The 15,173-nt window shown below is 44.0% G+C and overlaps 1 protein-coding gene across 4 annotated transcripts in view; it reads left to right on the top strand.

The window, feature by feature from the left end:
- The window catches only part of KIF13A (kinesin family member 13A), a 203,826-nt gene that overhangs the window by 113,019 nt on the left and 75,634 nt on the right, over window positions 1-15,173 (top strand). For all 4 annotated transcript variants that reach the window (XM_059399512.1, XM_059399510.1, XM_059399509.1 and 1 more), the window contains exons 4-8: window positions 8,627-8,719; window positions 9,558-9,738; window positions 12,536-12,623; window positions 14,051-14,185; window positions 14,993-15,105. In XM_059399512.1, coding sequence (XP_059255495.1) covers window positions 8,627-8,719; window positions 9,558-9,738; window positions 12,536-12,623; window positions 14,051-14,185; window positions 14,993-15,105 — 610 coding nt within the window. The remainder of the gene's footprint in view (window positions 1-8,626; window positions 8,720-9,557; window positions 9,739-12,535; window positions 12,624-14,050; window positions 14,186-14,992; window positions 15,106-15,173) is intronic.

The raw sequence follows: 15,173 nt of genomic DNA, 5'->3' as shown, positions 1-15,173 counted from the left end.
TTGCTGTTTTATTCAGCCGTGATCTATAGGCGACTGCCTTGTTTAATGCAGATTGTAAACGAGATAAGGGTTATGCCCCCCATTTTGTTCTCCCATTTCTTAGCACACAGCCCCCTTTAACTGAGCCTGTACCTCTTCAGTAGTCAGGTGTGAGCACATGAACGGTACGTGCGTTTTCTCTTCCATCCCTGCTTGGTCTTCTGTGCTTTGCTGTCGGGCCCCACAAAGAGCATCACCTTGGTTACCCAGTTCCCACCGCACACATATAACAGCTTTGAATCCATTGCTGCGATCCCCAGTAGGGACAGATGATGCCCGAGCGGGGAAACTCGGATCTGCATTATATATGTGACTCAGGGGTGGGTGGGTCAGGTGTTTAACTTCCTGACTTGCAGAAATTCCATACAGGGGTCCTCTCCGCAGTCATGATACTGTGTTCCAGATTGCTTTGGACGTGCCTGTGTGTTTAGACCTATCCATATAGTTATAGGTTTTAAGCATAAACCCCACAGGGGAAATTGGCATCTTCTTGGTCATGGTTAGTGAGGTCAGGTTTGCCCTGTGGAGTCCCTGCACCAGACACATGGGGCTGCCATGTGTGGAAGGACCACCTGTTGAAAAGCCACAAGCCTTTGGGTTTGACAGTGCTGGGGCTTTGCTTGGTTTGTCTGGGATAGAAGCAAATATTCACAGATTCTCCTGCTTCCCACACGACTTCTGAACTTTCCCTTAGGGGCTGGTGCATATTCCTCTAGACAGAGTTCATTCTGTTTGAGGGTGAGGTATGGCAGGAAACGTGTAGGTGAAAATACTGCATCTTTCATGGGGCTCCTGATTCCCATCATCCAATACAAACAGCCCCATTCTTTTGCACAGTGAGCTTCAAAAAGCAGTTGGCAAGTTGGTTTTTTCCCCTTAGGCTGGGAAAGGGGACCTCCGTGTTTAAAAAATAGAAATGAACAAAGCAGGAAACCTTCTGTCTCTCCTTTACAGACCATATAAGGGTCTTTGATATTTAATGTCTTCTCTCTATCACAGAGTGAAGTGTGGTTTGTGTTTCAGGGAGAGACGGTTATGCTGAGGAGGACAGGAAGCTGTATGAGTCCACAGGCAGCGTTTTGGGGCTTTGGTTGATAGTCTGGCCTTTTTACAGTTGTTTCCTACCATCCCCGTGATGCCCTTGAAAGTCACCAGACCGAAGCACTGATTCAGTATAACCCCAGCCAATGAGTCCTATAGCTCAAAAGGAACCAGATAGAAAAATCAGGAGACATCTACAGAGTGTTTCTAGTCACAGTTTTATTGATAGGATTTATTATGTTGGTTTTTACCCCTGTGCCCTTCCGAGGTAATGTTATGAAAAAAAGTAAATATTTTCCCTCCACTGGACATATAGGTTGGCATATCATGTCCTAAATAATACTGTTCTGGCTTCCTCTCCTCACAAGCCCCAACATAACACACATACACACACACACAGACATACATGTACCCCACCACACACATGCATATGCCACAACACACCCACGTACACACACACACCCCAATACATACAAAACGTAACACCCCACCACCATATATTGGCTCTCTCTTTCCTCTATGAGAGTATCCACCGTTATATTGGTCAGTAGAATTTTGGAAATGGGAACTAAAGTATCTAGAGAAATAACAGTAAGTGATTTCTTTAAAAATTTTTCCTAAGAATAGGCGTCTTTTCTTTTATGTTTGAAATTGGATTACCTCACAGAATTGTCCTACTTGAAGGAAAAATAAGTAGATGTTTACCTCCTTCTCTATGCCAGAATTAATTATAGTTGATTAAAGATTTGAGGGATGATATTGATAATGGATATTAACTAAAATATATTCTAGACATATACTAACCAGGCACTGTGGTAAGTGCTTTATCTAGCTTGCCTTCGTAGATCATAACCCACGACCCAGTAAGGTAGCAACTGTTACTCCCCATTTACTGATGAAGAAACCCAGAACTTGCCCAAGGTCACACAGCTGTAAGGAGCAGAGTTCACATTTGAAAATAAAACTGTAAAAAATAAAAACAGCAGATCTAGAAGAAAATACAGGTGAATCCCTATATAACTTGGGGTAATAATAATACAAAAGGATTTTGGATGCGTAAACATACACTGTAGGGAAAAACCACAAAGGAAAAGATGAAAGATTTGAATATGGATAACCAAAAGCTTTTGCATGGGACGCCTGGGTGGCTCAGTTGGTTAAGCAGCTGCCTTCGGCTCAGGTCATGATCCCAGCGTCCTGGGATCGAGTCCCACATCGGGCTCCTTGCTCAGCGGGGAGCCTGCTTCTCCCCCGCCTCTGCCTGCCATTCTGTCTGCCTGTGCTCGCTCTCTCCCCGTCTCTCTCTCTGATAAATAAATAAAAACTTAAAAAAAAAAAAAAAAAGCTTTTGCATGACAAAAACCAGCAGAGACCAGACCGGGAAACAATATTTACAATGTATAATAGACCAAAGGTTAATGTCCTTAACATACAATGAGCATTTTGGGGGCACTGGGCCAGCTCAGTTGGAAGAGCTTGTGACTCTTGATCTCAGGATTATGAGTTCAAGCCCCACATTGGGTGTAAAGCTTCCTTCAGTAAGTAAATAAACACACAGATGTATGTATGATGAGCATTTTTAATTTAAAAAAAATCAATGACTAAACCAGTCGATTTGTAAAAAGAAACAGAATCCAAATAATCCATTTGCTAAAGAATAAATACAAAGTAGAAAATCAACAAAGGAAAGGAAAATTGTGGTTCAGACAAAACCAAGAATGATAACCGTGTTGTGGAGGGGGCTTTGGTGGGGGACACAGTAATTTGAGTTTTTGGAGCTTTGCCTGGTAAAGAGAATAGAAAAGTGCTCGGAGGTAAATATGTAAAGATAAATATTGCAGAAAAAAGAAAAAGGAAATTATCTGCATGCCCATAAAGGGCTGATTGCATCAGTTAAGCATACAATGGAAGGCTAAGCAGCTGTAAAAAAAAAAAAAAAAAAATTAATGTTGATATAACTTTGTAGAGGTGGCAAAGTGTTCATTATTTCTTGTCTTAAAAGAGAGTAAATTTCCCTTGAGACATGAAGCCATAGTGACAAAATGTATCGCAGTCTCTCTAGAATCCGGTCTTGCTCAGAGCTGTAAAGATACATGAATGTAACAATAGATCTTTGTGTTCATCCTTTTATAAATTGTGCTTTGAGATAGTTGTTTAAGGATGGAAAGGAGACGAAATTTCCGGAAACACAGTATAATTGTTACTCTTTCATATTCTATTTTGTATTTCCCAGAATATTTTCCTTTCCTGCTTATAACTAAAGCTTTATTAAATATGAAAAATCTGGAGAATATTCTGTCAAGCATAACTGTAACTAAGAGAACTTGATTTTTGAAAAGCCTAAGCATATGCATAATGGAAATCAGACAGACTAGTTCGGGTTTTTACTGTGACATATATCTTGATTTAATGTCCAGGAGATTACCATGGGTGCCAGGAAAAGTGTAATCTGTCATTTTTATCAAAATTGTTCAGTTGGTAGATACATATTATATTAACATGTCTATTCACATCTGTCCCCAGTGCCTGATCTAACCAAGGGTACTGTAGTCTTTAGGGGCTCATTAGAATCTCAAACACAGTCATACTTTGATTAAAGTATAAACTTTAATGCAATTAAGTCTTTTTTTTAAGGATTTTTTTTCTTTTTAAAGATTTTATTTATTTATTTGACAGAGAGAGAGAGAGAGAGAGAGATCACAAGTAGGCAGAGAGGCAGGCAGAGAGAGAGGGGGAAGCAGGCTCCCTGCCAAGCAGAGAGCTCGATGCAGGGCTCGATCCCAGGACCCTGAGATCATGACCTGAGCCGAAGGCAGAGGCTTAATCCAGAGCCACCCAGGTGCCCCTTAAGATTTTTATTTCTTTTTTTTTTTTTTTAAAGATTTTATTTATTTATTTGACAGGCAGAGATCACAAGTAGGCAGAGAGGCAGGCAGAGAGAGAGGAAGAAGCAGGCTCCCTGCTGAGCAGAGAGCCCAAGATTTTTATTTCTAAGTGATCTCCACACCGATTGAATTTGAACTCAGAACCCCAAGATCAAGAGTTGCATGCTTTACCAACTGAGTCAGCCAGGTGCCCCAAATATTTAAGTTCAGCAAACAATATTTTGATGCCTTAGTCCTCGCTAATGAGAAAAGGGGCCCCCAATTCAGTACGCTTTAGTCTGAGGACAGCTATGTCAGCATAGGAGTAACTCAGGGCATGAAAGTGCCTGCTGTTTGCCAAGGACTCTGCTAAGATGCAACACCTATTTTTAAAGCTCACAGGATGCCTGGGAGCTCAGTCAGTTAAGCCTCCAACTCGATTTCGGCTCAGGTCATGATCCAGGGTTGTGAGATCGAGCTTCACATCGGGCTCCATGCTGAGTGGGAAGTCTGCTTGAGATTCTGTCTCCCAACCCCACAAAAGAATGCATAAATAAAATCTTTTAAGAAAAGGAAACTCACACTCCAGTGCTAGAGAAATATAGTGAATTGTGATAAGATCTAGAGTTTGTAAAAACAAATAAATATAACCTGAACCAAACCATGGAGACTAGAGGGGGAATGACCGATTCCTGGGGTCCTGCAGTGTGCGTCACCGGTGATGGGTGAGCGTCTCCTTTAGCGGTCAGGGGTCAGGACAGACAGACCCAGGGCCTGCCATTTGCTATGGGTGTGATCTTGGGCAAATGACTCCCCATTGGAACCGCAGCCTCCTTACAGATCCTACTGGCCGCGGGGACTGTAAGGATTCAGTGATCCAGAATATGTAAAGTGCATTGCTAGTGGGGCAGTGGATAAAAATTAATTCTCTTCTTCTTAGTTGCATAAATAATAAAAGTATACAGGTTCAAAAGGTTAATTTATCAGAGCGCCTGGGTGGCTCAGTCGTTAAGCATCTGCGTTTGGTGGGCGCCTGGGTGGCTCAGTGGGTTGGGCGTCTGCCTTCGGTTCAGGTTATGATCTCAGGGTCCTGGGATCGAGCCCCATATTGGGTTCTCTGCTCAGTGGGGAGCCTGTTTCCCCCTCTCTCCATCTGCCTCTCTGCCTACCTGTGATCTCTCTCTGTGTGTCAAATAATAAATAAAATCTTAAAAAAAAAAAAAAGTGTCTGCCTTCGGCTCAGGTCATGGTCTCAGGGTCCTGGGATCAAGCCCCGTGTCGGGCTCTCTGCTGAGAGGGGAGTCTGCTTCTCCCTCTTCCTCTGCCCCTCTGTACCCCACCCCTGCTTGCACTCTCTTGCTCACTCTCAAATAATAAAATCTCACACAAAAAAAAAAGGTTAATTCACATCATCTTTAGTATTTGTAATAATTTAGACATAGGCAAAACCAGTTTATTCTTATATTTTTATATCCTGGAGAATTCTTGAATCACTTGGTTTATTTTTTGTGCAATTTTAGTATATATGTATCCTATCCTGGATATGTGGTTTTTTTCACTTGACAGTGTCATAAACCTGTCTATCTCTGTAGCACTCATTTCTTAGTTTTCTTGATCTTGGATTTAATGGTCTTTAGTTTAAAAAATTTTGTACCAGGGAAGAAGAAACATTGTGATTTCCTTTAAAAGAGTTGGAGGAGTGTCTAGGTGGCTCAGTCGATTGAGCATCTGACTCTTGGTTTTGGCTCACGTCGTGATCGCAGGGTGGAGAGATCAAGCCTTGCACTGGGCGCCATGCTTCGCAGGGAGTCTGCTTCGAGATTCTCTCCCTCAGCCCCTTCCCTCACCCACTTTCTCTCTCTCTCAAATGAATCTTTAAAAAAAAATAAAAGAATATGGAGAAAATAATTCTCCATACTTTCATCCTACTCAGCCTCAGGAGCCACAGCTAGATGTATTGCATCTCACCACCCAACAGAGGAAGGGAGAGATTCCTAAGTGGCCACAGGCCCTTGTGGGGCCGTGGTCGAGCTCTGACCACAGTGCTCCCCGCACTTGAGTCCTTCAATCAACTCAAGTGCTTGCTTTTTTTCAAGTGACTAACTATGAGTTGAAATCATGAATTACGGGCAGGATGTTTGACCTGGCTGAGTTGTAACACGTCTTGTCCCCCCCCCTTCCCCCCGCTTCCTGAGGGGCTGGTTAGCCAGGGCAACAAGAAGGCTCCATTGGTCTGCTTGTGTCTTCAGAGCCTGCGGGTGGCACTTGGGCACTTGGGTCTGGCCGAGGACCACGGTCGGCTCTCAGAAACCTGAGCACGGGCTGGGTTTAACTCCCTAAAGTCTATGCTGCGGGCTCTGCTCCAGATTTAAGGCCTGCCTTTCGGCATGGGCCTTGGGGGAGTACACATGGAATAGGGAAGACCCTTTGAGAGAATGGACGAGAACAAAGTATTGATGTGGTGGGCAATAATTTTGACATTCTCTATTCTTCCCTGTTCTTCCCGGAGTGTATGTGTGTGCGTGCACATGTCTCTTCAGCCAGTCTTCACAACAGCCCTGTGCGTCTCAGAGTGGTTAGAGTGGTTACACCCTTTTAAAAAATTCACATATTATGCCAGCGTGTTTTGAACACCTCTTAGGTGCCAGGCTCTGTGCTAGATGTTAAAAGTCAGAATTAGAGCAATAAGGTTATGTGAATCTGTTATTGTTTCAGCCAGTTCATTTTTCTTCACTTCAGTGCTCACCGATGGGTCTTTCTCTCACACCGTTTGACCCAGTCTATTCCAAATACGCTATGTGTATGTGTATTGGAACATGATTTTTGTTAAACTCAGGAGCGTTTTCGAATTCCAGCCTTGTCTACACACACAAATGTGTCGGGATTTTTTTTAACGTGGTGTGTAATATTCTGGCAACAAAGTAGTCCACGTTTTCCTTCTCGCCTCCCTTACCAGTGGGCATTTAACGTGATTCCAGCTTAGCAAGTCCGAGTAATGCTGCCGGGGCATCCTGTGGAGGTGACCATCGTGGAAGTGTCTGGGGGGTTTGGGTGCCTCATCATGGCTCCCAGTGGAGGCAGGGGTGCTCGCTTCTACGCGCTGTCGGGTTTTCAAGTGACCGTATTATTTATTCTCCCAGCAGATTACAAAAATACCTGTCTTTCCTCAGTCCAGTGATATTGTTGCCAAAATGTTACATTTTGCTGGCCTAACGGTTGAAAATATTGCTTGTTTCATATTTACACATTTTTAAGGGTCCCGTTGTGCAGCCACATGTCCCCATGTAACAAGGGGCTGCTAAAATCAGATCCTGCTTCGCACAAAGGAAACAGTGCACCCGAGAGCTTAACGTTGTGTTGCGTTATTTCCAAATGTAAATGGAATTGTCATGTAAGATTTTTAAAAAAAGAGTTCAGTCGATTTGGGTTTTTTTTTTTTTTTCCCCCAACATTTATCAAGCATCTTGTGGTAGGCCTGGGATTACAGAGATAAACAGATCATAGTCTCTGACATTAATCGGGGGTTCTCATTCCAGGGAGGGAAGAGGAACCAAAACCAGTAGTTTTGGCAAATGCTGGAATTGTGAAGGTTCGGGACTATGAGAGCACAGAGGAAGGAGAATATCATTTTAATTACCTTAATGATGGGGAGTGAGTGTGAGAAAGTCAGGAATTTCAAAGGGTAGTAAATGCCACCTTAACTGTTTAAAAAGATTTTCACGGGGCGCCTGGGTGGCTCAGTGGGTTAAGCCGCTGCCTTCGGCTCAGGTCATGATCTCAGGGTCCTGGGATCGAGTCCCGCATCGGGCTCTATGCTCAGCAGGGAGCCTGCTTCCTCCTCTCTCTCTCTGCCTCTCTGCCTACTTGTGATCTCTCTCTGTCAAATAAAATAAAATCTTTAAAAAAAAATAAAAAATAAAAAGATTTTCACACCTGGGGTGCCTGGGTGGCTCTGTATGTTGGATGTCTGATTCCTGATCTCAGCTCAGGTCTTGATCTCAGGGTGGTGGGTTCGGGCCCTGCGTTGGATGTGGAGCCTACCTTAAAAAGAAAAAAGAAAAAAAAAAAAGATTTTCACAGCTTTCCTCTTCAGCCTGATGCTATGGACTGTATGGTACATCATTCCAGAACTGCAGTACGCTGTAGACAGGCTCACGGAGGAGAACTTGTCCTCGAACCCAGCCTGGGAACACAGCGGGGAGGTGTCTGTGCTCCACACACATCACCTCCGCCAGCGGCGAACGGTTTCCCAACCCTTGGCATTCACTGCGCATTGTGCTAGGTGCTTACATGTACCCAAGACGTGTCCGGCAACGTTCCTGTGTGTTGCAAGCTCAGAATGCAGATGGGGAGATAAGACCGTTTACACTTAATGATATTTTAATACCAGCTCATGAGAAGAACTAAACAGAATTTAAACAACTTCTCTGTGGCCCCCTGATGATGGAAAGGAAATTTGAATGCCTAGGGAAGTGTCTAAGAGGGAGAGGATGGGTGGAATCGTGACCTGATCCGGAAACTGAGCTCTGAACATGTAGCCCTACACATAGTAGGCACGCAGTACACTTCTAACATCTTTGGATTGAAAGAATATCGTTACTAACTGGGACTCAGTTATTAATCCAAGTATGTCGAGAAAAATCTTTTCTTTGGTAGTTCTTTATTTTTTGTTTGGTTTTTAGGTCAAGAAGTGGTTTTCAAGTGCCTTGGGGAAGGAATTCTTGAAAAAGCCTTTCAGGGGTATAATGCTTGTATTTTTGCATATGGACAGACAGGTAAGTGGCTGCTTTTGTTTACAGTCAATGATATTAAGTGTGCATTTCTTAAAGTCTAGAAATAAAAAACACTGGGAAGTGACAGAAACATGCTTCTGACCTTGTGGGTTTCACTGAATTAGATGATCAAAAGTAACCCTCTTTTTGAAGGTTCAACGATTTTGATAATTGAGTAATTGAGCAAAGCTAGTTTCAGACTATTAAGTGTCATTTTCCTAAATTATAGTTTTAACCTGTATTTGAACTAGAAAAATAATTACCGGTTTCCGAGTATTAAACGTTATAGTAAAAAGCCATAGAACAGCTCTTGGTATCCTCCTGTGCAGCGGACCGACCCTGGGCACAGGCGTGCCTGCGTTATCAAAACGGGGCTGTGGGGCACGTGCTGGGAACGTGCAGAGCAGAAGCTCACTGGGGGCTCAGCTCTTAACCACAGCTTCAGCGAGAAAGTTAGAATAAGTCCCATCAGTACTGCCTGTTGTCCCATCACAGGACAGCTACGAGACTCAGAAAACAGAATGCGTATCAAAGCATTTCCACAAACATTAAATATTTGGGGGGTTAAGTACTGTCCATGTTCCTCGACAATGTATAGTTAGCATTCACACGAGTCTGTGTTCACAGTGGTTCTATTAGTAGGCATCCCTCCATCAAGCTGGAGGCCATGAACGTCACAGAAAGAACGGCCAGCAGGGCTGCCCGGGGGCATGGGCTTGAGGGCTGAGTCGGCCACTTCTGCTCTGTGACCCTGGCGGATAAGTGTAGAGACCACGTCGTGTGGAAGCCTTACGTTTCACTCGCTCTGTTGTCTTCCTTTCTTTCTGCTTGGCCTTTGCAGGTTCGGGAAAATCCTTCTCCATGATGGGCAGTGCTGAGCAGCTGGGCCTCATTCCAAGGCTCTGCTGTGCTTTATTTAAAAGGATCTCTCTAGAGCAAAATGAGTCACAGACCTTTAAAGTCGAAGTGTCCTATATGGAAATTTATAATGAGAAAGTTCGGGATCTTTTAGACCCCAAAGGGTAAGTTAGTGGTTGAAATTAAGCTTGTCATGGGAGTAATAATTGTAAATAATCCTTACATGAAAACTGCAAGTGAATATATTTATTCAGTTACTGCCGTGGTTTCAGTTCATTCACTGAGAAGTCCTCTGCTTCTCAGAGCCTGCTGGTATACCCAAGACATGTAGTTTATCCTATATTCATGAATAAAGTTGCCTAGATATGCCATTTAAAAAGATGTTTTTACTGTCGGTGTTATTTTTGGTACCATGGCTTGTTCATAAAAATCGAGTTAAGAAGGACACAATTGTCCTCCGATTCATATTGGAAGGCAGCAGCTGTAAATCAGAGGTGAGTACTAGAAGGGTTGAAACAATCAAGCCTGGAAAAGCATCCTCTTCCTGGGCTGTGCACTTGAATCACGTTGGGGACTTTTGAGGGATACGCTGGCCTGAGCCCCACCCGTAGAAATCATGATTCAGTGGACCCAAGGGGAATCCCAGGCATGGGTGTTTTTTTAAAAACTAGGTGATAAAAACCAGATGAGTTTGATTCATAGAAGGAGAAGGCTATTTACTTATTTTTTAATTGAAAAATTTTTTTGCTGATTTCCAAATAATAAATACAGAGAATTTACAGGATAGGCGTCGTGTAAGAAGAAATAAAAATGACCAATAATCCCAGTACTCAGAAGTAACCATTGTTAGTACTTTGGTGCACTGTGATCCTGTGTTTCAAGTCTGTGGAGGGATGTGTGTGTTGAGGTCGTTCTCAAAATACAGTTCAGCATCCTGAATTATTTTTAAACACCTTTAGCACCTGTATAAGTCAAGGGTATCATCATAAGATCAGAATTGTCGGAGACAAGGAAATGAACCAATCAGGGGGAAATGCTTACATTGACTTTAAAGTTATTAACTATTTGCCTATGAAAGAATATTTATAATACATGTAAGATACAAAGAATAATAAAATGGTCCTACTTACCATTTGGCTTAATAAATGGAACATGTCCAATATTTTTGAAACCCTGTCTGATTCTCTTGGATTCCATTCCATTCCCTACCCCTCCCCAAGGTAATCACAACGATGACTTTTATGTTTCTCGTTATCTTCATCCTCCTTAGAGCTTACGCAGAATTTTGCACAGTTCGAAATTTTGTGTAAGGGACATCATAGTATATAAGTCCTTTGTGGACTTGCTGTTTTCCTCTTGATGATTCATTCATCCTGATGTATGAAGTAACAATGCATTCATTTTTACTGGTGTTTGGTGCTTTGTTGTATGATTTTACCCTCATCTATCTCGCCTTCCGTCACTTGCGCAGTTTCCGCTTTCTACGGCTACAGTGCTGCCCTGAGCATTCTTGCACAGTTCTCTGCATGTGCAAAAGTAGGAGTTCCTAGGGAGTACATCTGGGGTGGATCTGTGGGCAACAAGGTACTGAGTCTTTGGCTTTAGGAGGTCCTGCCAAACTGTCTTCCAAAGGACTCGTACCAGTTCATGGCGCCCCCCCACCCCCCACAGCGTACAGGAATGCCCTGTGTTAGATAGCATCACAAGCACCTTACACTGTGCTGGGTTCGCTTTCTCTGGCTCCAGAATAGCATGCAGGAGTCTCTGGTCGTGCCTGCCGAGTGAGTAGAGTCTCAGACCCGGGTGCACCCCACTCGCTCTCTTGAAGATGGGCACTTGATCTGGCCCCGTTTAGAGTCCACGAATTGCTCAGTGTCATATTGAATTCTTCATCCATAAAGGCAGGAAAACCTCCTTTGTAGGTTTCTATGAGATTTAAGTGGGATAACTGAAAAGTTCTTAGGAGCAGTGCCACAACTTTGGGAAGAGCTCGGTGATTCTGAGTTACCTTTGTCCACCCTCGAGTGACGCCAGACATTGCTACTTGATTTGAAAGGCATTAACAGGGGCGCCTGGGTGGCTCAGTGGTTTAAGCCTCTGCCTTCAGCTCAGGTCATGATCTCAGGGTCCTGGGATCAAGCCCCACATCGGGCTCTCTGCTCGGCAGAGCCTGCTTCCCCCTCTCTCTCTGCCTGCCTCTCTGCCTACTTGTGATCTCTCTCTATCAAATAAATAAATAAAAATCTTAAAAAAAAAAAAGAAAGGCATTAACAGCCAATGCAGTGGAAAAGGTGGCACATGTAATATGCTCATAATAGATATAGATTTGCTTTTAGTCTCAGTTATCTATTGATAAGCTTTAAACCAGGTCTGTCATTCAGAAATTCAAAAAAGTCTTAAAGTCTTCATTCGCAGAGCCAAAATAGCAGTAACTGCAGACAACTGTTCTGCTCACTTTCTGTATGAAATTGTCAGCATAGAAGCAGCATAAATCATTTCAGCCTTAAAAAAGCAAGTTAAAACACTTCAATATTGTCCACTGCTTGATCAAAACTTTAAGACATGATTTGCTGAAACTGGGAGTGTGCTTATATATGAAATCGTCTTAAGGTTAAATTCAATTCTGCATGTTCTTTCTTTCTTTTTTTCCCTCCAATGTAAAAACTGAAGTTCTTCAACTAAAGCAAGCCTAGTGAGCCTGCACGCGAATTCTGTGTGCTGGCTGTTTAGTTTGGGAGTAGAGAGAGAATTTTTTAAATAGTAAGTTACTTTAAATAGAAATCAGAGTATAAAAGACATTCCTCATAAGGAATGCTGTTCTCCTAATCCAAATAAAGTAGCTTTTAGAATACTTTTTGATCATTAAAAAAAATTGCAACCCTACTTTCTGAGTACCTAAAAAGAAAGAAAAGCTTTTCAGGTTGGTCTGATTCATTCATTCCTTTTTCCTTCCTCCCAAAGGAATAGACAGTCTCTTAAAGTTCGAGAGCATAAAGTTTTGGGACCATACGTAGATGGTTTATCCCAGCTGGCTGTCACTAGTTTTGAGGTAAGTGTCAATTAAAAACTGGCAATAAATCAAAACATGTAGGTAATGTTGAGCGTATTTTCATGCGAGTGCTTTCTAGCATATTGGTACCATGCACGGTCTCAGAAACCCAGTAGCAGCATACCCCACACAGAAAGAAAGGGCTTCGACCTGCTTTGTTGTAAAGGCACGACAGTGTGGCCAGAGAGGCTCGGCAGTGTGAATTGCAAATATTTTCTTTCATGCCACCTTGTTGAAACTCTGCTCCCCAAGGTTGTCAGTGGTGTCCTTCTACAGCAACCTGGACACACACAAGCAGTGCTGGGCAATTCATTCATTCCCTTTCTGCTGACAGGGTCTCCTGTGCTCATTTCCATCACCCTTCAGTCTTCTGGTTCTGTTTTCCTGAATCGCTCCCCTCCCCACTGACTGACGCGTCTCCTTCTCCAGCTCCTTGATTTGTACACCCTCTTACATCCCGACGTGATGTTTTAGCCTGCCTTCTGCCATCACTGTTTTGGAAACCCCTAAAACAGCCCGGTCTCTGTTGCTGGAGAATCCCCACCCAAGAGTGTGCCAAGGCATCCTCTACCTGGTCGTGCTGTCCCTGGCTTGTGGCCGTCCCACCATCCCCTCAGACTGATGAAAGTTAATCTGTGAGCTAACTCTCCCCAGCCATGTAGATGAAGACGTTTTTAGTGTCGCTCAGATGAGAAACAGAGTGCAGCCATCACTGGAAAAGCACCCAGATTCTGAAATGAAGGGAAACTTCTCGGGGTCAAGGTGCTGAATCGGGGGTGTGGTTCACAGCTCAGTGCGGTCAGCTCCGTGCTCTCTCACCCTGTCACGTACTAGTAAGAGCCACCCCTGCCCTGTATCTCGCTAGATGTGGGTAAAGTTACTTGAGCTCCGTGAACGTCCATATTCTGTGGCTAACATTAGGGGAATATTTGTTTTACAAAGTTCACACGTCTAACATTGTGTAAGAGCCCATGGGTTCCAGGCGCTCGAAGATGAATAAGCCTTCCCTGTCGCTGGAGGGTCACGATGTCGGCCGAGGGGCCACGTCAACAAGCTGTCTGTGGCTCTGCAGAGTCATTAAGCACAGGAGAGTTAGTCACATAAAGTCACCAGTGTGACTGAGTGTCTGGAGTGCTCCATGAACATTAGCTCTTTCACCCCCTAGGAAGTTGCAAAGGGTAAAAAGAGGTGCTAAACAGAGAAAGGGGACAATTGCGGGGTGGCCAGAATTGGGGGAACATTTCCTATTCTAGAAGGTGGTGAGAGGTGGAGGCTCAGCCCTTGCCCTGTGGAAGACAGTCGGGGAGGCGGTCCTTATGGAAGGGCAGTGCCGGGCGCACCCTGGGAGGTCATTACTCCGTGTACTGGTGGGCAGGACTGTGTTCCTGTGTTTGCGCTTCTAATGGGTTCCTTCTCCTCGCCTCTAGGATATTGAGTCATTGATGTCTGAGGGAAATAAGTCTCGGACGGTCGCTGCGACCAACATGAATGAGGAAAGCAGCCGCTCCCATGCTGTGTTCAACATCATAATCACACAGACACTTTATGACCTGCAGTCTGGGGTAAGAGCCCGGGGACAGCCTCCAGGGGCAGGAAAGGAACGCACACGTCCCGCAGGGCTGGAGGGCTTCGTGGTTGGATTCGGTGGCTGGGAATTTCATGCTGGCTTTGCTGCTTACTACATAAGCTACTTAAATTGTTCCACTTATGAGGTCTTCCTTTATATATAACTTAAAAAAAAAATTGCGTTTCTTGTGTAAACTCCATGAGCAGCAGTGATGTCACCATACAGCTTTTAATATGTAGCCTTTCATCCTGAAATTCCCCTAAAAACGACTGAGTCTACCTCATCGCCATTAAGGGCTATTAGAGAGGAAACCACAACACTTTTTCAAAATAAGAGGATTTTGACCTAAATATGCAGGAATCCTCATGTGTTTCCTCAAAGGCACAGAAAATCTCTGGCTTCCTGACCAGATCACGGAAAGCTGAGGACACATGCTCCCCAGCGACATGCAAACACTGTATTCCCGCAGCAGTTCAAAACTGGCTGTAATGGGCGCCTGGCCAGCTCAGGTGCAGACAAGCATGTGACTCTTAATCCCAGGGGTTGTGAGTTCGGGCCCTACATTGGGTGCAGAGATGACTTGAATGAATAAAAGTAAAAACTTAAATAAAAAGTAAAAACTAATAAAGTAAAAACTTAAAAAAAAAAAATTGACCGTGACATCGCAAATCCCCATGGCTCCACCCCTGCCCTGTTGTGGGGGCAGGGCTACTCGGCTGCCCTCAGTTACGGAGCAGACGTCCGCGTAGATGTGTGCATTTGCCCTCACGTGTGCTGTTTCTCTCTTGTTCCCTACAACCAGAACTCGGGAGAGAAGGTCAGTAAAGTCAGCCTGGTGGACTTGGCAGGTAGCGAGAGAGTGTCCAAAACAGGAGCCGCAGGAGAGCGACTCAAAGAAGGCAGCAACATTAACAAGTAAGGTGGCCGGTGGGACTTGGGGTCTCCCAGCAGCCTCACACCCAGCTTCCCAGGTGTCCGGCTGT

This window comes from Mustela nigripes, chromosome 5 (assembly GCF_022355385.1).
Source record: "Mustela nigripes isolate SB6536 chromosome 5, MUSNIG.SB6536, whole genome shotgun sequence".
Classification (NCBI taxonomy): Eukaryota; Metazoa; Chordata; class Mammalia; order Carnivora; family Mustelidae; genus Mustela; species Mustela nigripes.
Note: the sequence above shows the minus strand (reverse complement) of the source record. Positions and strands in the feature narration are given on the sequence as shown.